The 24,471-nt window shown below is 32.1% G+C and overlaps 1 protein-coding gene across 1 annotated transcript; it reads right to left on the reverse strand.

The window, feature by feature from the left end:
* Window positions 1-1,585: 1,585 nt before the first annotated feature.
* On the reverse strand, window positions 1,586-14,015 carry LOC110721244. The gene is made up of 6 exons (XM_021900395.1): window positions 13,911-14,015; window positions 6,710-7,199; window positions 6,459-6,612; window positions 5,718-6,019; window positions 4,605-4,688; window positions 1,586-3,419 (listed from the first exon to the last, which is right to left on the reverse strand). Exons 2-4 carry the CDS (start codon window positions 7,194-7,196, stop codon window positions 6,013-6,015), a joined length of 648 nt encoding a protein of 215 aa, XP_021756087.1. The 5' UTR covers window positions 7,197-7,199; window positions 13,911-14,015; the 3' UTR covers window positions 1,586-3,419; window positions 4,605-4,688; window positions 5,718-6,012.
* Between the last annotated feature and the right edge of the window lie 10,456 nt (window positions 14,016-24,471).

Here is a 24,471-nt window from a genome sequence, read left to right on the forward strand (position 1 = left end):
AAATTATTGTAGGTAAATCGCCCATAATTGGGATTATTAAAGTGTATTTTTCCTAAAATTTATAATTAGTCGTTTTGGTAAAGTATTTGATTATGTTTTAAATTTATTTTAGATATCTAATATGTTATACAATTGAAATTAAGGACCTAACTAATATATTAAAAGACATTTATAAAAACGTTCATGTGCCACGTATATTTTTTTTAAAAATATGTCATGTTATAAAAACGGAAAAGAAATATACATAAGTGTAAACCACATTATTTAATTATTAAAAAAAAACACACATTCAATTATATCAATTTCAGATTTTAATATCCAAACCACAAAAAAAAAAAAAAAAAAAACCCACAATTGCACAACTTCAAAAGTAGTAACCCGGGACAACGTCTGGGCTACTAACTTGTTAATAGTATAAAATCTCTTAAGACAATGAGTAAAAATGTAAAATGATCGTTAAAAAATCGGATAATAATCGTTTTTGCAAGAGCAACTCAATCTAGTGTTGGCCTTGAGCAATAAAGAATAAAATGTTGACAATTTCTTTTTGTTCACGCCCTAGTAACCTTATTAATTTTATTCTTCTACTGATCACGTTTTATAGATAGATTGATTTTAGGCTACAAGTATAACAATGGTAGTATACAACGTTTTGTAGCTTGGAATCCTTGGATGAACCAAAAAAAACAGAAAAAAAAAAAAAAGAAAAGAAAAAAAAAAAGGTTTTCCATTGTAATTTAATGATTTTGTTTTCAAGCAACCTTGCTTATTTGAGCAACATACACTTCTTGGAAATAGGTTGCTTCGTTTTCCTCTCCAATGATAGAGCTACATCTGCTTAATTTACAAAATTGCAATAATATTAACCACTGTAAATGTTCAATAGCAATTCCAAATTGGTTAGCTGCTACAAAATGTTGTAGGTTACCTTGAGCAATTGAAGATATAATATAATCAAGCTATAAGTTGCAACGATATATAGTTAGCTACTTAACTACAATACGATGTAACTTGCCATGACAATTGACAAATAAAACCTGCTCGAAATTAATTTTTTCAAGTTGAATTTGAGCTTTGATCTCAAAATGCATTTTTTTTTACTGTCTAAACCCTCATATTCTCATGAGTGGGTCAAACAAGACTATTGGGCTAGACTACAGATGATCATCTTGAAATGAAACACTCTGTTTTTAACTTATAATTGGAGATGCTGAAGAACAATGTCAGAATTTTGTGTCACTTATAAAAACAATATTTTAATTGTAGTACTATATGAATTTATAACCCAAAGTGAGATACTTCAATCCTATTAGCTAAATGTGGACACGTCAGACACTCAGACCTTCAACACAACCCCTAAAGAGTTCCTGCAAACAACTTCCACGCCAACCAAATAAAAAAGAATCTCAGGCTGATAAGGGGAAGACAGGAACAAAGTTTTAACCAAACAATCTCCATATTCATCAGGTGAATCCATTTCATGCCAATGAAATTTCCCAAAGCTCTTTTTACAGTATTTGATGTGTGATAAGAACCCAAACAGATAACCAACACAGAACCGAGAAGAAACAGTAATAATGGAAGATTATAGAAGAAAAGATAAGGATATGAATGTATTAAAGAGAGGAAGTCACTCAGTAATACAAGCTATGCCCCAATTCAAGAAGGGAAATGTCCAATTGTGCAAGCATAAGCAACTTTTCTGAATGAAATCGACTGCCACAGTGTACTCCCTATTTGTTAAGAAAACTCTTAGATTCTCTAACAGACTAACACACGCAGCAAGCAAGTAACAACTGCAAAATAACAAACTTTGATTAATAACAAACTCTGGCTAAAAGACTCAAGTAGCTTCCTCCTCGAGTAAGTGAATAATATTGGCAGATTGCCACCTTGATTCATAGCAATGTGTCAGTGGACAGGAGCCAGGTCAAGTAAAGCCAGCAACTCATTATCTGAAACACTTCCAATCTGCAAAAATGAAGCAAAACAGTCAATTTAGTTTAAGCACAATACTCGACAGGAAAAAGTGTCAAGATACTCAGAAGTTCATATGTCAATGTCATGGTGATCTTGCTGCCAGCAAACTAAACTGGACAAGCATCATCTCAGCATATCGCATCGAACCATTGGACTTGGAAACAATGAACACCAAATCAACCTTATCAAAAAGCAGCCTGATAAAATAAAAAAATCGTACCTCAAAAAAAAAAGGGGGGGGGGGAAGAAGATCAAAAGTTTACCAAGCAATTATAGATTTATAGGTAACAAATTTCCAACCACCCCATGAAAAAATAGATGCTGCAAAATAGATTAAAACAGATCAATACTCCATCAATTGAGCAACAAAAGCATAAAAAAATGAAAAGATCAAACAAATTACTATGAAAAATAGGTTTAATAAGATGAGAGACATCCAATCACAGTTGTAATCAAATTTGATGAGTAGCCATAGCATGGGGACATCCAATCAGGCTCATTTAAGGGAAATTAAGGCAAACTTTAGGTTGATCTAAGCAACAAAAATGTAAGGTAATTCAAAAAATTAGCATGATTTAAAAAAGAAACACAAACAACCAGCACCTATCTAGCATTCTCCTGTATGTTTTCCAACTTCATTAATTCTGAATAGATCGACCAACTTGTTGCTATTCTTCTTCCTCATCATTATATTTCCAGTAAAAGAAAGGCATGCCTTCTTCCTCAATTCTCAGAAAATCAAATTTCCTACACCTACAACCAACCAAGCAACACTTCACTTCCACAACTCCCAGTAAGCCTAATTTCCCATGGAAATAACTTCGACTCCTAAGCAAACACCTTTGTTTTCCTACATCATAGGTAAATACTTGGTCAGTTGGTCCAAAGCCCAAACAAATAATAAATATAATCTATAAATTTATTACCCAATAGTGTGGGCTTTCCATAGTAGATGCAATGAAAGTTTTAATGCTGCCAAAACTTTGGAGTTAATAGTTTGCAAATGGGGTCATGTAATGAGCATATTTCTGCACAAAATTAATAATGAAAAATCAAGTTTTTAGGGACCTATTTCCACACAAGTTTAACATCCTGCATTTCACCTCAAATGTTTCAAAGGCCAAAAGTAAAGATAGGTGTAGCAATACCTTACATATATCGCCTGCATGAACTAGGTCTCTTCAAGGGGATGATAAGTTACAATTACCAAAGCCATGAAATTGTACCTTACATGCTTATGTTCTATGCTATGTCTATCTGTAGCAGATATAAAAGACAAATAAAATGAAATCACCTCTTGCCAAAGAATGGTTTCATTAATTCCCTTTCCACCATGCTATCCTCATCACATCTCAACTACTGACAGTCTGTTGAAAAGCCATACTAGTCATCTCTTCATAAACTGTACAACACATGACGAAATCTTCATGAAGGTCACCCTGCCCATAAGCAATGTCCAAGCATTCAAATTTCAGTTTAAGAATAGAATTTCAAAATCATCTTGTGGCACACATTGATCTACAGTGCACCTATTGCTTTTCTCTTATCATCTAAACTGTGATACTCGCTCAAGCCCCCCCCCCCCAAATGACAGTCCTTTCCTAATGACAACTTTGCTTATTTTCCTGTCAACACTTTATGACCCGGATACAATGTAATGCAGAGACTTTAGAAAGCCGAAAACTTTATGATCGGAGAAAGGGAAGGGGCGTGGTTGGTGTGTCACTAGATCGGCAAGGGAACCCGTAGGAAGGCGAGTTACGTGAGGCCGAAATCACATCAGAAATCGCATTATTTCAATGTATCCTCATGAAGCATACTAATCTAATAGTCAGTTGCGCGCACAGAGGGCACATGTTGATCTCCCTACAGTTCTATTTGGCCAAGTTCAGAACTCTAATAAACCTCAATCTCTTATTAGACCCAACCAATAGTTTAGACCTCTTAGGATCCAAGACCAATGGTTTTGTTTTTTTTTTTTTTGGGAAAGCAGTTTTTACAATCGCAACCCCCTGCCTTCCTCAAATGTCAAAAGTTAATAGCAAACATAGGGAGCAACACTTCGGCAGGATAAGAGCATGGACACATGATTAGATATGTCAACTGGAAACTAAAGTTACATGTCTACAGACACCATCAAAAGGGTTACGACACATAAGTGGACCTGCATACCCAAAAAAAACTACACTCCAAATCAAGTCCAAAACTGACAACCACTTAAGTTAGTTCCAGAACGAAACAGAGACTAGACATCCCTTATAAGCATTCTTAAACCATAAAAAATGATCAAATACCCCAGATTATCATCATGTCATTTTTCCTAGTGCACAAAAGAGCATAGTTACACTTATACAAACCATTTAAGACATGCCACTGCTGCCTATGAAACCATTCCCAATGTGCAATCGATTGATTCTTTATAATTTATAGCTTGGCGAATGACAGCTATTAAACTAAATGGCTTAACAGCACTGATCCTGCAATGGCAATGGAAGAGAGCCAACCAACTACAATACATTATGTCCACCGAGGAATTAACTATCATGGATCAGCAAAATTTAATTCCCAAGACAGTTGAATACTGTGGACAGTGACAGTGAACCAGTCAAATGAAGCAACCTTACCATTGTGTATAAGTATTCCGCACCTAAAGAACTTTTTCTACCTTCTTCACTTGCACTCCTTTTGTAAGTTACTATCTTGCAAATCTGCAATCACAAAACTATACTTTCTTAGTGACTTTGAAGCAATGTTAATTACAGGTATAAATCATGTAAACTATTTTGCATACCATGTCATCGAACTCAGGCCTAGGTATAAGCTTTTTCTAGTAAAACCACAACCATCAATAACCAATTGCTCCACTGGATTTATAAATGTTACATGACATGGTTTGAACACTTTCTTACCACCATTGGTTCATCTTCCATCTATTCATCATCTCTATAGGAACTCTGCCTTTTCCTATTTATTTAATAGCCAGCATCATTACAAACAACATTGGTAACTTCTTCGCCATCGTCACAAGGTGAGTGAATGTTGCATATTGAGAACTTTTTAGCCACATAACCAGTCCTCATTGAAATTTTCCCATCAAATTTTCCTAATTGAGCATCATCCATATAAAAAAATGCAATAATTCAGTTATATAATACTAGTCTTATTAACTAATTTCATGCAAAATTTAAGCCTCATTGATGTTCAAAAGCATGAATTCAACTTCACATATACACTGAATTGTGTAATAAGTAAGCTCGTTCATTGTCTAAATGAAAGGCAGAATAAGCCAACCGAAATTAGTTAAGTTCTAATACTACTGACCACAACTAACTCCTAAAGTTTGACAATTACATATTACTCCCAAACACACATCAAGTCCATTACAAAAAGGATTAGAATAGATGAAAATTGTCAAATTCTTTCCAAATCTAGTTTGCTAAACCGCCTTTATTTCTTGTTCTCCCTTGGTCCCTTTCATTTATCTCATTCCTTGAGCATCCCTAACGATTGAACATTGCTTTTAGCATCAAACTGAATCTGATCTTGTAATTTTGCAAAAGCAATCATATGTATAGGAAAAACATATTGATACATATGTTGCACTTCTTTAAGTGGACATCGTACCTATATTATAAAAGAAAAAATTATATTTTATCCTTACAAATCTATAACTAAATAGACTTAATATTGATAACAATAATTAATTGAAAAGTAAAATAGACTTAAAATTCACTTACATTTGTAACTTGAAAGGCGTGTCAATATATATCTCTTAGACGAGTTAATCCTTGCTCTAATATCAAATGCCCTAATCTTAATTGAGGAGTTGCTGCAATCATACGAGGAGTTGCTCCCAATATATTTGAACGCCGCCAACTAGGATATGTAGTTCGAAGTCCTAGAATATATTTGTCAGATTTATTCAAAAAGTCATCGTCAGCCTCCTTTTGCGCATGTTTCAGGATTGCGTTTTTTGTATTACTAATAACATCTCGAAAATTTCTAGTTGTCGGCCTTGACATCTTGTAATTTTCAGAATCTGCAAATGCATCTTCAGCATCAGGATATATTACACATCGACCACTCTCCAAAGAATCATATAATTCAATAATATACTCGATTCTCATTCTATCATTCCAAAAAATTCACATTTTTGAAAATCATATTAAAGTCTCTGTAAACAAACAAAAAGATCAATTAAATCAACTAAACTTAGAATCAAAATCAAATGTATATAAATGTCATTCAACAGTAAACTTTTCATATATATATTTTTTTAAATGAATAGACAATAATGAACTTCCGTTTTAAACCGATCATGGCATAATGGTCATTATCTAATAATAAAATTTTACAAAAATTAAGTGTATACTTTAATTTACATACGTAGCATATATTATATTATCATTTAACATACAACATAAATAAGGAAATATAAATATAAATAAATAAAAATATGATTAACTCGTTTTACTCACCCAAGTATATCATTATGGCAAGTTGTAATCAACCAATCACCAAAGGCCTTCAGTTCCGAATATATGGTAACTGAACCCCTTGCCTTATATTGTCCTATGCTTTTGAAAAACTTGGATAACTCAGTTGCTTCAAACATCCAATCATGATGCGCTTCTAAAAAAACAAAATAAAAATGAATGGAAAAAAAAAATCAATCAATCTTATATTATATTATTAAATCTAAAAGAAATAAAGATGTACTAATATATACCTCTTTTTTCATAATTAGTAAAAACAACTTTATTGCCTTCACCCATGTACATATGCTGAGAATCCAATATGGGTCTAAAAGCTTTGTCTTTAAATGTTACAACATTCTTGACAATACTTAACATAACTTTTTTAAAACCCATACTAGCATACAAACGCACATTATTGAAGGATTTGTCCTCCAACGTGAAGTCTTTGCGAACCTTCAGGATTGGAAAAAACCAATTCGCATCAAATTCTGAGATTGGTTTGCCATCAACTACCTTAACCATTACTATATTTGGGTTGTTAGAACCCTCAAAAGTAAATGGAAAAAGAATAGTAGGAAACCACTCATTGCTCTCCATTTCTCTCAAACAATGATGGAGAGACTCCATTGATTCCAATTCAGTTAACCTTATTTGCTTGTATTGCAGTACATTATCACCACAACTAATGGAAATTCTATCTTCGACGACTTGTGCTCTGTAATCATCGGGAAAATCCATAACCTAAATAGTGCATACAACTTTATTACTATTTCCAATTAATACATTTTAAATCAAGAAAAAACAGTGATAGATTAATAAAACTAATGAAAGATTATAAAGGAGGATTGACGTGAATGTACAAATTCAAACTAAACACAAGCTGGTAATACAGAATTAATACATAAGACAAAAGATAAAATCGCAAAATTCAGTAGACATATCATATCCATGATTTCAAGAACACAAATGAAAGAGGAAAGTATTACTATTGCAGAAAAATCCGAACTGCTGAAACCATGAAAAATTCTTAGACAATAAAGTTTGAATACATAAGGGAAAATTTATATTGTCTAACTTTATTGTATTCAAACTTTATTGTCTAACTTGAGAATTTTTCATTATTTCGGCACTTTATTGTCTAACTGCTGAAACCATTAAAATTCTCAAATTAGATGCTTTTTCTAATAATTATTTTGGGTGTGTAAAAGTTTCATACACCTATTCTTTCTATCTAGTCATCACTATCAAACTTACCTTAGATATTCCTTTACCATGAAAATACTTATATAACTAATAAAACCCTTTTCAACAATGTGTCAATTGACTTAATTGACTTCAATTACTCGCGGCAATCTTTAAACTTTACATTCCCTACACGGCATCAATTTTTCCTTAGCTTTAAGGGAAGTTCCTTAGCAAACTCAACAAATTTCATGCATATGAAATATCGGGTAGTGCAATCCAACCTGTATAAGCTTAATAGTTATCAGAATCCATGAATAAAATACATGCAAAGGAAAATGCATGATAAAGAAGAACTGATGAACAAATTAAACTTAGCACTAGCTGGTTACACAATTATTAAAGAATATGAAATTACAAAAGTTCAAAAGATATATCTTATATATGCTTCTAAGAACAGATGTGAAAGACGAATTTCTTACCGAGAAAGAGAAAGTGAAGAATAACAGATGAATTAAGTAAGAGACTCCAACAACGATCAATAGTTCTCTAAAATAAGAGAAAGACTATAATTAACCAATCTCAAGCAAAAAAATCAACTAACCATTTTACATTTCATACGTGAAAATGATGGCATCGATCGTCACTTAGCTTCAAGGGAGGTTCCTTAGATGCTTTTGTAATTATTTTGGTTCTGTAAAAATCCATACACCTAGGGGTCGTTTGGTTGAAAAGGGAAATAATTTCCCATGGGATTTGACAAATTATGGGAATTAACTTCCCACATTAGAAATCCCATGAATTGTTGAAAGTTGTTTGTTATTCATGGAGGAATTTGCAAATCATGGAAATTTCAAGTTACCAAGGGGGCACTTGGTAATTTAATTCCCATGTTTTGTGGGAATTGAAAATTCCCATGAATTTGAAATTCCCACATTTTTATGTTTTGTGGTCAACCAAACAAAACCCCAATATTTAAATTCCCAAGATTTTCTATTTCCCCCATTTCTTTTATGCAACCAAACAACACCCTAATCTTCCTAAATTAATAGTACCATGCATTGTCTTTTTTCCATCTCCTTTGAATTCCTCAAAGTGTACAAAAAATCCTTGACTATTAAACCAACCAGAGTATCAAACATACACTCAAGCTATCCTATAACATGAAAATATATGATCTTATACAACTAATAAAACCCTTTAAACAATATGTGTCTTTTAACTTTATTTACTCTTTACCAACTAACCATTTTACATTTCATACATGGCATTGATCGTCACTGACATTCAAGGGAGGTTCCTTAGAATACTCAATAAATTTCATGCATATGAAATATCAGGTAGTGCAATTCGACTTGTATATGAGGGTTAATTACCAGGAAAATACATGCAAAGGAAATACCATGATAACGAAGAATTGATGAACAAATTTCAACTAAACACAAGTTCGTATTATTATATAACCCAGAAAAAAAAATATGAAACCGCAAAAGTTGAGAAGACATATGTTATATATGTTTTTATTATGAACAAATGTGAAAGAGGAATTTCTTACCTAAAGTGAAGAAGTATTTGATGAATTAAGTAAGAGATTCCAGGAGCAATCGGGCAGAAGAGAGTTCAGCATCAATAGTTCTCTAAAACAAGAGAGTCTATAATTAGACAATCCGAGACAAAAAAGTTTGAATAGAGAGGAAGGGGAAATGACTAATTTAATTCCTTGAACAATGTGTTGGGCTTAATACATGTATCGTGCGGAACCTTAAGTTAGAATCATCAAGAAAGCTATGAGTAAATTGTCATAAAGCTAGCATATAACAAGCTTTTACAAGATGTGTATTATATATGATGACTACAATAAGAAGCTCTAGTAAAATGTATAACAAATAAGACTATTAGTTACAAACTAAGTGCTTAAACGGTGCCTCCATTTTCTGAGTATAGAACTAGAATGACATTGAAAACTCAACAGCGAAGGTTCTGAGCAAGTTGGTCGACCGCATAGGGTCCTTAAGTGAAACTACTATAAAAGGGCCTTGGTTTTTTAATTTAGTAACATACTTTTCCTCAAAGTATTGACTTTAGGTCTCAATTTAACAAAATTGCACCGGACCACTTTACTTTAAGTGTTAGCATTCGTAGCCTTGCCTCTAAAACTCAGTTTTATTCTATATAAGAAAAATAAAGTACATGCTTTCACATTTGAAGCAACAAGAACAACTACATGCTTTTGTAAATGTTTTGGTTGTGTAAAAACTCCAAACACACATTCTTTCTAAGTTTTCTTTTTTTGGTTCGACATTCTTTCTAGGTTAATAGTACAATGCACTCTCTTTTTTCCATCTCCTTTGAATTCCTCAAAATATACGAAAAACCTTTGACTAATATACGAGTCACCATTATCAAACATACACTTAAACCCCCTAACATGAAAATACCAGATCTTCAATGACAAATAACACTCTTAAAACAATGTGTCTTTTGACTTCATTTACTTGCAACCAACCACTTCACATTTCTTACATGGCATCAATCTTCCCTTAGATTCAATGTAGGTTCTTTTGAAAACTCAAAAAATTTCATACATACGACATATCGAGGTAGTACAATTCAACTTGTATATGCTTGATAATAATTATGAAAATCCATGACCATAATACATGCAAAGGTATTAATAGCATGATAAAGAAGAATTGATGAACAAATTTAAACTAAACACAAGTTGGTATTACTGAATTAAGAAAGAATATGAAATATCTGAAGCTGAGAAGATATATCCTATATATATACTAGTAAAAAAAATGTTATTTGTAACGGGCAAAATTCACTTTTTGCAACTGGCATTGATGGTTTCGAATGCCACCGTTACAATTAGTGAAAATTATTCGTAACCGACTAATGTTAGTTACAATTAATGTACTATTCCTAACTGGCTTAACTTAACGCCAATTACAAATAATCTATTTTCAAATTAGAAAGCATATTATTCGTAACTAGCAAATCTTAATGCCAGTTACGAATAACATTTTTTCATATTTTTTAAAAAAAATGGCAGTAGTAGCATATGTCCCTACTGCCACCACCCACGCTACACTTTTATTTTTTTGGAAGCACCATAAATTATTAACCCAACTTTTATAATAAATACAATGAATATTAATCTAAACCACGTAAGGCCCAACTTAATCGACATTACATCATCAATTATACAATATAGAACATGATGTGCTTGTAAATTACAAATATGTCACCAACTCTCAACTACAAAAGACATGTATGTCATCCAAAAAGAACAGAGTGATAAGAGATGATTTGAACTAAACAGAATAGAGCATTATTGTAATTTCTAAAACAGAACAATATGAGAACTTCTTGTAGAAATCATCCTCTCTTAAGTCGTTCATCCTTTTAAAAGTGCTTGTACAATAAGCTTACAATAATAAAGTGAAGAAGTGATTGATGAATTCAGTCAGGCACACAAGTTCAACACTAAACAGTTCTGTGAAACAAGAAGTAGTCTATTATTTGACAATTTATCTCAGACAAAAAAGTTTGAATAGAGAGGAAGATGGAAAGACTAATTCATTCCTTGAGCACCAAGGCTCCGTTTGTTTTCGATGGAAAACCTTTTTTTTTTTTGGAAAATATGTTTTCAAGGAAAACCATTTTCAATGGAATACGTTTTTGTAGAAAACATTTTCCATTCTTTGTTTGATTATGGAAAAATTTAAAGAGAAAAAAGAAATGGGAGTTAAAAGAAGAGGAACGATGGAAAGATAAAGCAAGGGGAGTAAAAAAATAGATTAGACTAGAAAATGTGGCTTTTTTTTTGCTTTTTAAAGGAAAATTGTTTTCCTTTTTCGGAGAGCGATTTTTCACCTTTAGAAAATGGCTCTCCTTCCTTTGCCAAAACAAACAAAGGAAAATGGAAAGGTGATTGGAAAGTTATTATCTAGGAAAATGTTTTCCTCCAAAACAAATGGAGCACAAGTTATATAACAAAAAGTACAACCTCTTGTTTATGTACAGGGCTATATATGTGTGTGTATGGTGAGGAGCGGTAAGTTAGAATCATGTAGAAAACTAACATACACATTCTTTAAAAGCATATATAATTATATAAAGCTCTTACAAGATGTATATTATACATGATGACTAGAATAACAAGCTCTCACTAGATGTATAACAAATAAGACTCTTTTTGCATTAGTTACAAACTAAGTGCCTATACTATACTGTTAGTTCATCCATTTACTGAGTATAGAACTAGTAAGACATGGAAAACTCAAAAGTAGTCCATATAAGGAAAAATAAAGTACATGTTCTCGGGATAGTTATAGTAATTTGATAAACATTAGAAGCAACAAAAACAATTAGATGCTTTTTCAAAAACTTTGTAATTATTTTGGTTGTGTAAAAACTCCATTCACCTTTTTTTATTCATTTCATAATCCCTCCATCTAATTGATTTTGCAAAATAGAAAAATAAATCTCATACAATTTGCATGGGACAAAGGTAGTAATACTCTGCACTCTCTTTTTCCCATCTCCTTTCTATTTCTCATAGTGTCCAAAAGATCTTTGACAAACAACCGAGTTATCACTATCAAACATAACACTGACATATTCCTTTTTATAGAAAACCAAATCTCATACAACTAATAAAACACTTTAAACTATAGGGAAAATGGATTTTAATCCAACCTTATCTTAATAATTCATAAATCCAACTTATAACACCCATATTCCCATCTTGGTCTTTTACCCTTTTTTTACCTGTTATAGTAGGTAAGTAACCGGTTTTCGTTGACTTAATGCAATTTGACCATCACCCCACATGAAACCCACCATTGGAAACTAATTAAAAACCTCAAGAACTAATGTCACACTAAATTAGGACAGCCACTATTCACTAATCAACTAAAACCACACCACACCCCCTCCCCCAAAAAAAAACCCCAAGCACTGCAGCCATCCTTAAACCACGGCAACCAGCAACCACTTAAACCACACCACCCACCTAAAACCGTTATCATCATAAACCATCTCAGCCACCACCTCACTAAAACCACACTACTTGCCTAAAACCCCAACCACCGTAAACCACCGCAACCAACAACATTAAAACCCCCACTCATCTAAAACCCCAAGCCCAACCACCACCGCTGACCCATCCAAAATATCGACAATGACTGTCACATAACCACCCACCTACATTTTCACCACCATTGCCACTAACCACAACCTCTTCACCATCACCTGAATTGAATGTGTCAAAAACCAATCAATTAAAAAAAAAAAAAAAAAAAAAAACTAAACATCAAAGTTATCAATTGGAGAAAACTACTTGGATAATTTTCTCGCTTCTAATAATCGACTCACAACCTTTAGACCACTTAACATTTCTTAAATGGTATCAATCGCTCCTTAGCATATATGGGAGGTTTCTTAGCAAACTCGACAAATTTCATGCAACTAATGACATATTGGGGTAGTGCAATCCAAATTTGATTCATCCATCATATAGACAAACCAAACGGACAGTGGCGGACCTAGAAATTTGACAGTGGGGGGACAATTTCGATAATTCAACTACATCAACCTATTTTTTTAAAAAAACGGGTACACAACGCATATAATTCGGATACATACTTGTTTAATACGAGTACTAAAAATACGAGTACTAAAAAGTTACAATCTCAAAATCCATTGAATAATACAATTTGGTTACATACTACTAAAATATCCTCCGAGTCTTCATTCTTTGAAATCAATCAATGATATCTTCATCGGGGACTTGTAAAATTAAAACACTTCTTTCTCTATTAAAGCAACCAAACAATCATTCATAAGTTGATTACCCATACTACTTATCAATTTATTTTTGACATATCCTAATTCATTTTTAAAAAGCCTCAATATTCAATAATCATCTTTTTAACAATAAGCATCCAAAATCTAAAAAACCAAATCACTAACTAATTCAATACACAAAGTCACAAACTAATTTACATACTTGTATTAATTAAATTCACAAACTACTTGTCTACTTTCAAAGTTTAAATCTTCCATTCACCATATTCACCAAATAATTCACAAATTTACAATTCAATTCACAAACTAATAACAAATAAACTAAATCACAAATAAATTCAAAAACATGATTTAAAAAACACAATTACTCATAAACTAATTCTTTAATTTTTATAATCTAACATAAAAATTAGGAAATAATAAATAAATAAAAAAAGAAAAAAAAAACTGGCATACGTGGGCTGGGTTGACGGGTAGTGGCGGTGTTGCGGTGAGAAGTCCAGCAACGGGTGGTCGGTGGTCCGGTGGTGCCGTTGGCTGCTTCCGTTCTACTATCTCTCTCTCTTAGGTTTCTGATTTTAACACTTTTCTCTTTCCTCCCTTTTTTTCTCCTTAACTTTCTCTTTCCTTCTTTTCTTCACCCACGCTTTGGGGCTTTGCTGGTTTCTAGATTTTTTTTTTCTTTTTCTTTTTCTTTTTTTCTCTGATTTTTTTTTTGAAAGTGGGGGACAATGGTCCTTGTCCTCACGTGGGTCCGCCCATGCAAACGGAGTACATTATATCTAGTAAAATATAAATCTAAATCATTCAATTTATTCTTGATGTAATTAACTTCATTCCTAAAAGTCATTAACAAGTGTATTTATTTCAAAAAAAAAAGTGTGCTATCTAGGAGAATAAAAGTAATTTCTCTAATATAAGTATATAACATGAAAGTAACGCCTTAAGATGAGAATTTTTAACTTCATATCAAATCAATCAAAGCCTAAGTCCATAAGTGGAGTCGACTATATGAACCAAAAGTGATTATTCCAGATAGTGACTTGCATCAAAAGTGATTATTCCAGTGACTATACACAAAGATCTATTAACTTCCTATCTGGCTATCTCCTACATAAGACTAGGATGTACCGCAAACCACAATCATACACAAGACTACTAACTTCACGTTATAAAAATCTGCACTCAAAAGGGAATGTTGTAAAAGGTATACAAAAAATATCTTAATGGAGAGTGATTATGTTTCTGCATTTTTCACAAGTGATAGTGACTTGCATAAAAAATACAAGGGATAGTGACTTGTTTACCATAGTGCCAAGACATATTTAAAATTGTTAAACATAATCTGAGGTACTATAATTAGAACATATTTGACATTAACTAAGCATTAATTACACCTAACAATGTGTAAATTTGTTATGAATTTCTAAATTTATACTATAGTTGGCAATATATTTAGCTACACACTCCGTATAACACAAGAACATCACCCTTAAAAATTAAATACTTCACCAAATAAAATTTTAAAAGGTTTAGTTATAATAAATAAAAATAAAATAAAAACTGAAGCACCTAAAGCCTTTCAGACAAGTGAAGACAATGAAATTCAACTAGATTTCTCATCAATTTCAGAAATTCAGCTAAATTAAAAAAAAACCCAAAAAAAAACATCAAAAACCCAATTCAGATTACTCTCCAAACAATTCAAATATCAAAGATTAACAATGAAAATCTGACATACCCACAATGGAATAAAGAAAAAGTAGACAAAATAAAGAAAACCCCAAGAAAAAACTGGAGGAATATTCGGTTTTAGTTATCCATTTATATGAAGTTCCCCCAAAAAAACCCATTACGCTAAAAAACAATAACGTAAAATTCAATTAAGAATCTCAAAAACGAAAATTTGTTGTATACCTTAAACAGAAATTCGACCAATCAGCTCAAAGGAAGGGACATGCAAGATAAAAATAGGACCGCCTGAGTGCCGCTATCAGCCACCACCGTCGTCTGCGTGCCGCTATCAACCACCACTGCCTGAGTGTCGCCTTAGTCTATTTCCTCAGATTTCTTTGCTTATTTTCCTTTTAGAATTTTTGAGTAATTTTTTTAGTAATTTTCCTCTCAGAATTTGGTGGGAGTGTAGAATCAAAAATGGAGAATTAGGGAAAAATGGAGAATTGGGGAAAACGTGAGAATGTGAGAAATTGGGTGCTCAGAATTGTGAGAAAATGTTAGTACATAATTCTACTTTTTCATTTTTCTTTTCCTTTTTCTTTATTTTAAGCCTTAGGATAGTAACACGCGTAAGGGTTCAAATTCTTTAAAATATTTGGGCAAACAAATAGGGGGGGAGTCCTGAAATTTTCCGAGAGCTTTTAAATTATTCATTATACAATTATCACATACTGTTGCATCAGCTCCCTTTTTTGTTGAAATAGCTAGGCTATTGCAATGGTTCTTTAGAACCGTGGCATTAGCTCTACCTTTAAGAACACTAGAGTGTACCCGTGAAAAATGCACGAGATATATATTTTATAGAAAGATATTACAAAGATCTAATAACAAAAATATATTTTAAATACGTTAAGTTGTTTGTGACATAGTAACTTACTCTTTTATGTGGGTTGGATACTCCGTGTAGCTAGCATAGAAGTTACTTTGCCAATGTTATAAGTGTTACTTTGTCAATGTTATAGGGTTACTCGTTCAGTGTTATCCGCTAGTGTTATAAGGGTTATACGTTTAGTGTTATAAGGGGTTACTTCGTCAATATTATAGGAGTTACTCCAGTCACACTACTTGTCGAAAAAAAAACGTGTTGTTGCATAAAAAACATTATGTATATATTTTTTGTTTCGATGATTATTGAATTAATAATAAGGATAACTGATTTTTATAAATATAAATAAATAACTGGAAGAATCTTAAAAAAGGAAAATAGTGGAACTTATAGTAACGATATTAAAAAAAAAAAGTGCACACGATTTTGGAAAAAAAATGTGCATATTGTAATATTGTTGTTTTTAAAGAGAAATTGGGTAGTATAATAAAATACTATGTAGGTAGGTTTTTTTGGGTTGTGTGTGTTATTAGGAAAAATAATAGTGGAAGTTTTGTTTAGAGGGTTTTTTAATTTTTTATTTTTTAAAAAAAAGGATAGGTGGAAGTTATTTGGAGGGCAAAATAATTAAATAAATATAGAGAAAAAAAAAAAAGAGGAGTGAATGAGAATTGAGAGATTGGGTTTTGGAGTGATGTGGTGAGAAGTTGAGAAAACATCTCTTAAATTATATAAAAGATAAGTGTTAAATCTGTGGCATTAACCTACTCTATTGCAACGGAAATTAAAATACTGTTGTATTAGCCTATAATAGGCCGTTACATTTTATTTCAAAAAAAATAAAAATAGGCCGTTACATTTGGTAAAAAATGTAGTAGTGTCCTTAAACCTAGGCGTGAAAAGTATAACTAACTGAGGGTTGGACCAAGGTTTGGACCAAATCAACTCTACTTTTTATTTAATTTAATTTACATTTGATTTATATTTTTAATGAAATTACTAACAATTTATTCATGATGTAGCAATTTAAAGGAGCGCGCGAAATGTGAGTAATTAATTAATTAATTTAATTACTTATTTTATTTTTATATTGCTAGTTTAGGTTTATTATGATTTTATTTGACTAACAATTTATTATTAAATTTCTTACAATATTAATGTTTATTCTATTATATTTTTTATGATCACCATATTGCTAATGTGTGGTTGGTGCACCTGCGTGCACCATCCGCATGGTGCACCCAGACAGAACATTAGGTATATTTAAAAGAGCATGGGGAAAAAAAGAACATTATAGATATTTATAATGAACGCATGCATAATATGTTCTTTAAGTTTGATTACACTACGTGAAAAAATGAATTTGGCACCGGTTCAAACCAGGCCTAAGGCACCGGTTTGAACCGGTGCCAATGTGGGGGGTGCCAAAAAGGGGTTTAACAAGGCACCGTTTCAAACCGGTGCCAAAAAGTACCAACAAAATTTAATTCACCACTTTTGGCACCGGTTATCCGGTGCCAAAAAAATTAAATTTGTTTTCTTAAAAATTAAATAAACTAAAATTAAATGAGAATACAAAATATAAATCGAACATCACAACATATAAATCAAATCTGTTCATTATATATATAATCAAAAAAAATTTACAGTATAGATCAATAAAAAAAATTACAACATATAAATCAAAATAAAAAAATTACAACATATGACTAAAAAAAATACAATATAAATCAAAATAAAAATTTACAACTTTAAAATAAAAAAAAACCCATAAAACATCTAAATCAATATACTAGCATCTTGATTCTTCAATTTAAGATCTAAGTACCTGCACCAACTAAAACAACCAAAATAAATTGATTAAAATGATTTAATTAAGCTGCGAAAAAAATTAAAAAAAATCCAGAAAATCGAAAAAAATAAAAAAGAAAATCAGTTGAAAAGAAAAAAAAAAAAAACACCAGAACATCAGTTAAAAAGAAAATCGAAAAATAAAAATATAAAAAAAACCCAGAAAAAAAATCGAATAAAATAAAAATCAAAATCGAAAATCATAAAAAAAACCCAGAAAATAAATAAAATTAAATTAAATTAATAAAAAAAACCCTGAAAATAAATATAAAAAAATTAAAATCCAGAAAATAAATTAAAAAACACAGTATTCGAAAAAACCCAGAAAATAAAAAAATTTAAAATCGAAAAAAAAAAATTGAAATCTGAAAAAAAAAACCCCAGAGATCGAAAAACAAAAATGAAATCAAAAATAAAATAAACCTAGAGATCCAAAATCAAAAATGAAAATCGAAAAAAAAAACCCAATTAGAAGAGAATTGAAATGGGAAAAAAAAACCCAGGAAAAAAACCTAAAAATCACGAAAATAAAAACCCCAAAACCGCATGCATTAACCCAAAATAATCAATTATTTTAACAGAAAATTAACCCAAAAATCGAAATTGAAATCGAAAAACAAAATCAAAATCGAAAAAAACACCATAAAAAAAGAAATCGAAAAAAAACCAGAAATAGGAAAAAAAAATAGAAAAAAGAAACCCATAAATCGAAATTAAAAAAATCAAAATCGAAAAAAAAAACTATTAAATTCGAATTATAAAAAACAAGAAATCGGAATAAACAATCAAAATCGAAATAATTGAAAATAAAAAAATTGAAATCGAAAAACCCAGAAATCGATTGAAATGGTAAAAAAAACCAAGAAATCGATTGAAAACCCTCAAAATTAGTGTTGCATGTTGTTGTCTTCGAATTGTTGGTGGTTTTCGAGTGATGATAGAAAGGAGGAAGAGATCCAGAAAGATAAAGAATGAAGGATTGAAGGAGATCGGCGAAAGAGAAGGAGATGAGAGAGAAAGAGGAGGAGGAGGAGGAGAAAGAAAGAGGAGAGGAGAGGAGAGAGAAACGGCCGAGAATGAATTAGGGTTGGGGGGTAGTTATAAGGGCGGTTTTTTTTTAATATTTAAATGAACCGGTTTGTAAAGGCACCGGTTCAAGCCGGTGCTCTTTTTATTTTTGGCACCGGTTTGGGCTGAACCGGTGCCTTTTCTATTTGTGTAAAATTGCGCCCAATTTTGGGCCGGTTTAGGGCACCGGTTTGGCCTGAACCGGTGCCTTTATGGGGGTGCCTTATTTTATTTTTCTACTAGTGTTATTATGTTCTTTGAGTTTGAAATATATGCTCTTTACATTATACAATATGCTCTTTAATGTTAAAAAAATAAAAAAAATATCGAGTAACCAGGGAAAAGAACATGTTCTTTAATGTATTATCATATATATTCTTTTTGTAAAGACTTTCTGTTCTTTGGCTAGAGGTGATCAAAGTTAGACCGGCCTAGACCAATTTTGGACAGGTTTTGGGCTGAATTTTTTCGCCCCCAAATCGAGTCAGACCCGGCTCATAAATTTAAATTTTTATTGCGGGTTTGGGAATGCCTTTTTATGCCTTTTAGTTTATTTTTTTACTCGATCTGAAAAGCCCGCACGGTCGGACCATTTTGGGCACAAAAATTTCGGCCCAAACTTGTCCCATCCTGAGAAGTGAGATGATTTTTTAACCTTGTCCGGCCCGCCCAATGATCACCTCTATCTTTGTCAAATGCAAACATGATTTTTTTTGTCAAATATTATGTTCTTTTTTAAACACGTTCAACGACCCGAATAACCATGAAAAATAACATGTTCTTTTTTGTCAAATATAATGTTCTTTTTCAAACACGTTCAACCTCCCGAGTAACCATCAAAACTAACATGTTCTTTTTGTAAAGATTTTATGTTCTTTGTAATGTCATGTTCTTGTCATACACAAACATGTTCTTTTGTCAAACACTAGCATGTTCTTTTTCAAACACTAGCATGTTCTTTTTTTTGCCATGTTCTTTAAAATATGTCTAATCGGGTGCACTATACTATTTTCACCATATTGCATGTTTAAAGGGAATATGTAATTGAAAAGCACGCCTAATAAGATAATTTGGACAAACGGTTTAGGTTCCTTTTTAATCTTGTTGTTTAATCAAGTGATCGCAATATTTTAGAATTATGTGTGCATTAATATTAAACCAATTTAGCACAATAATAGTTTGGAGCATATTAAATATTTTGTTTGCATGTCTTTGAGATCACATGAATCACTTTTCACTATAAGAATCGAGTAAAGGCCAATACGGGCGAATGCGACTCCATGACTCACTTCGTACCATCATCCTTGATCCTCCTTTCGTGGTTCTGAACCATATGGAGTTAGTAATCTCATGGATTATGAATGGGGTGTAACCTTCACGGGTCAATCGTTGTTGTCTATCATCGTCCCTTTATCGTGGTTGTCTTTTATGATCCGTGAACGGTTTACAAGTTCCTTAAAAACTTGTTAGCGGCTTCCTACTTTCCTTGTCCCTAATCGTATATGTCAATTCCCATTTTCTATGAGTGTCAAGCGTATTCACACATGCTTTTACGTAGGCGCATCAAACGACGCCTACACTAACAATCAAATTACTAATTTATTAAAAAAAATTAGTAATATTCATTACTATATATTTAGTAGCGCTATACGGACTCGAACCGTAGATCTTCTCGGTAAAACCGATCAAACTTTGTATTCTCAAAATGATTTGAACTATTTCAAAAACTCAACATGAATTTTTTTGCATTGGGATTTTTCATTAATTGATATAGATATCAGCTAGTCTACCATATTTTTCTTGATAGAAAGAAAATGGTTCCGTGTGCTCAAATTCATTATTCATTTGAACTTTGATTCAAAAGCACTACCAAAGTGTTTCAAAGAAGAGTTATCTTGATGTAGGTATGCTTTTGGCCTAGATGAATTTGTAAATTAAATGGAGTCTCTATCATTTCGCTTATAGAATCCAATATGAAACTTCATACACCTTAAAGTTCATAGGACGAAAAGAGATTTTTTTAGGCCCTTATACTCATTATGCCTATCATTGAATAGGTTGGGTATTCACCCTATCAATATGTCAAATCAATAATGGGTTATATTTGGTAACTTAATAGACACTTGAATTGGACCGAACTAGAATTCATTGTGAGGCTATTGTTCTCTTGTTTTGTTTCCTCAAAGCCTAGAGTAAGACATCGATTTTTCGAAAAGATTCATTCTTTTGATTGCATGATGGACTTCCTTGAAAAAAATTAGCGCACGTGTAAACGAGGTGCTCTACCTAGCTGAGCTATAACCCTTGTGTTTATGTAGATAATTTCTTGAAAAGAGAAATATCTCCGGTATACCATCATATCTCTTTGATCTGTTTGATTTCTATTGCTTATAAGAAATATTCGGTTTATAATCAATCTATGGAATGGTTATATTTAGTCCTCTTTGTAATGATAGAAGGCCTACTTAACTCAGCGGTTAGAGTTTTGCTTCCATACGACGGGAGTCATTGGTTCAAATCCAATAGTAGGTAAAAATTATTAGATACCAAAGTCATAGTCGAGGGTATTGAATAAGTTTTTCTACGTACCCTTTGGATTATTAAGACTATTAAATAGATTCTCTTTTTCTTTTTATTTTGTTAATTCAATCAACAAAATAAAAAGAAAAAGATATCTTATATATATATTTAGATTCTATATATAGAAAGAGTGTACAAACAGACCTTCTTTTGATTATGATTATTTGGACGCACGCACCGACTGGTTACGAAGAGATCAGATTGCTAGCCTCTACTCGTTTCCTAGATCGTCTCAAAGCTAAATTTGTTTCAATTACTTGTCTCTTTCCTTTCGCTTTCCTCAAGTTAGCTTGTTGTTTCAATGAATACTACAAGAAGGGGGGGGGGGTTGAATTGTAGTATGACAATTTAGCCAAACTTTTTGCGGAAATAAAACTAAGTAAGCTAAAGGAACTGAAAGATAGCTAAAGGAACTAAAAGTGCAAGAGAGATTTTTACGTGGAAAACTCCTTGGCCCTAATCAAGGAGGAAAACCACGACCACAAGGGATTTTAGGAAAAGAATCTTCACTAGAATAGGGAAATGACCTATTACAAACTAAAGACTCTAATTCAAGTTCCTCAATGAACTCAAAGCCCCGAGGAACAAGTCACCCAACTTGTTACTTTTCTCTTCTCTTTCTCTCTTCTCACTTCTCTTTCTCTTCTCACTTCTCTTCTCACTTCTCTTTCTATTCTCTTTCTCACAAATAGAAGTTCACTCAAACTTTCTAATTCAGCAATGCAAGAGTTCACTCAAACCCTTATAAATTCCCCAATAAAAGAGTTCACTCAAACCCTTACAAATTCCTCAATACAAGAGTTCACTCAAACCCTTAAACATTTCTCAAATACATATGAAAGATAGATGTACGAAACTAATATGTTGGACACTTTGAGACATGTAAGGAACTTGGAACCTAAAGGAACTGACTCACCAACGTGGAAGACATGATATATTTCTCATGAAAAACTATTCCACTTAAGCGAGACACTATATGGAATGACTCTCTAAAGTCAGACCGTTTTGAAAGAATTAAAAAAGTTATATTTATAGAAGATTAGAAAACCCACTAATTGCCCATGTTCCTTATGATCAGAAATGGTCCGAATCTTTAAGCCCACGAATAGAAAACTAATTCTGATTATAAGCAACAATAATGGGTCAATTAGTTGCTCCACGACTTGTCCAATAACTTCCTTTTTGTTAGGAAAGCAATCAGCACGTTTTGCGAATTCCAGCCACAAGTTCCTTGGGGACCAAGTCCTTGTGCTAAAAAATAGGAGTTTAAAACTGACTTCTTTAAGAAGATAAGTTAAAATAACACACTCGTTCATTAATTTAACTTCACATATAGACCAGATTCATTTTGTTCCTTAACAAACAAAATCTCAACTGAACTCCTACTTTTAAGGTAACCACTTTGAAAAAAATATTCCCACGACTTTGACTACAATAAAATCAGATTTTGATTATAAAAATTTGTTTTATAAAATAAAATCATTTTATAAATTAGTTTATTTGAAAACTAAATCCCTAGAAACTAGGAAAATAAGTTATCTTTTTGACCGAGAGAAAATCAGATTTTATTTTAAAAACTTATCTTTTATAAAATAAAATCTAATAATAAATATTAATACCAAGTCAAAACTAACTTCCTATAAAGTAGGCAAACAAAATGCAATGACTATTTAACGTGGAAAACAGACTTCTAATGCTGTGCAAACTCGTGTTCCTTCTATAAACGAATTCTAGACTGACTAGTAAGGAACTTACTGGTCATCAACACTAAGTTCCTTACTGACTGGAGTTCCAATGTAGTTCCTTAGGCTCGTTCCAGACAATTTCTCTTTTCCAACATACTTACATGATTCCTAGAAAAATATACTCCTATTTTTCTGTCTTCATGTTTCTCTGATGAAGCTTCTACTCCGATGCTTCTGTTCTTGTCAAGGAACTTCTCTTCTCTGGTGAAGCATCTACTCCGACACTTCTGTTCCTGCAAAGGAACTTCTCTTCTCTAAGGAACTTCTCTTTACTTGTTCCCCCTGAGGAACTGCTGCTCCTTCCTTGCAAAGAACATCTTCTCATTCTTCTTAGGAACTGCATGTAAAGTCTAACAATACGTTTGTACGTTTAGACTTCTTCTCTTTGTGTTCCCCTTGAGGAACTCAAGCACGATCCATACATTGTATTTAGGGAACCATCTTCAATGATGGTCTAACCTGTACTCAATCATCTTCATGCTTCATGACTTGTTCATGCACATCTCAATACACATACCAGTTAGATAATCATCATTTGTTCACAATCATCAAAACCTTACAACAATTTCCCCCTTTTTGATGATGACAAACAAATGATGATTATCACAAGATAGATAACAGAAGATGTGTATATATTCCCCCTTAATCATGCAAATTAGGTGCTATTGAACAATTCATGCATGTACGATAAGGAACTACTCATAAAAGGATAATAACATGTAATTTGAAGTACATTATATGGACGTACATCAATATGACTTATCTTTGCTACAATAATTATTCAATAAGCATTTCTATAAGCACATCACATAATAAGCATCACATACACACATATTCTTCCCCCTTTTGTCATTATCGAAAAGGGTATTCTTGCACACATTTATTAATTCAATTTAATCATTTATGCATACATACATAAGGGAAAATGTCATACATACCACCATAAAAATGGTTAAACACTTGGTATTCCTAAAAGCTTAAGATACTCAATTTTCAAACTAGGATGCTGCTACACAAGTTTCCAATTCACAATCCAAAGACCCAACTTCAAAACCAATGAAGGAACTTGACAGATTAGATACAAAATCAAGCAAAGATTGATTTTGAAAGTTTGTTAGAGAAAAGGATAATGAATATTTAGCTCAAAAGATATGAAAGAAGATAATGGAAATATTTCGAGTAGAAGGAACTTGAGACAAATGTTGTGCTC

Source organism: Chenopodium quinoa, unplaced genomic scaffold (genome assembly GCF_001683475.1).
Source record: "Chenopodium quinoa cultivar QQ74 unplaced genomic scaffold, ASM168347v1, whole genome shotgun sequence".
NCBI classification, from domain to species: Eukaryota; Viridiplantae; Streptophyta; class Magnoliopsida; order Caryophyllales; family Amaranthaceae; genus Chenopodium; species Chenopodium quinoa.

What these genes read in the sequence shown, in the direction of transcription:
- LOC110721244 (XM_021900395.1), bottom strand. Translation starts at nt 7,196, where the DNA reads ATGGATTTTCCCGATGATTACAGAGCACAAGTCGTCGAAGATAGAATT. An exon ending in TACTAATTATGAAAAAAGAG is followed by an intron (nt 6,613 to 6,709) that starts GTATATATTAGT and finishes TTGTTTTTTTAG; the next exon opens with AAGCGCATCATGATTGGATG.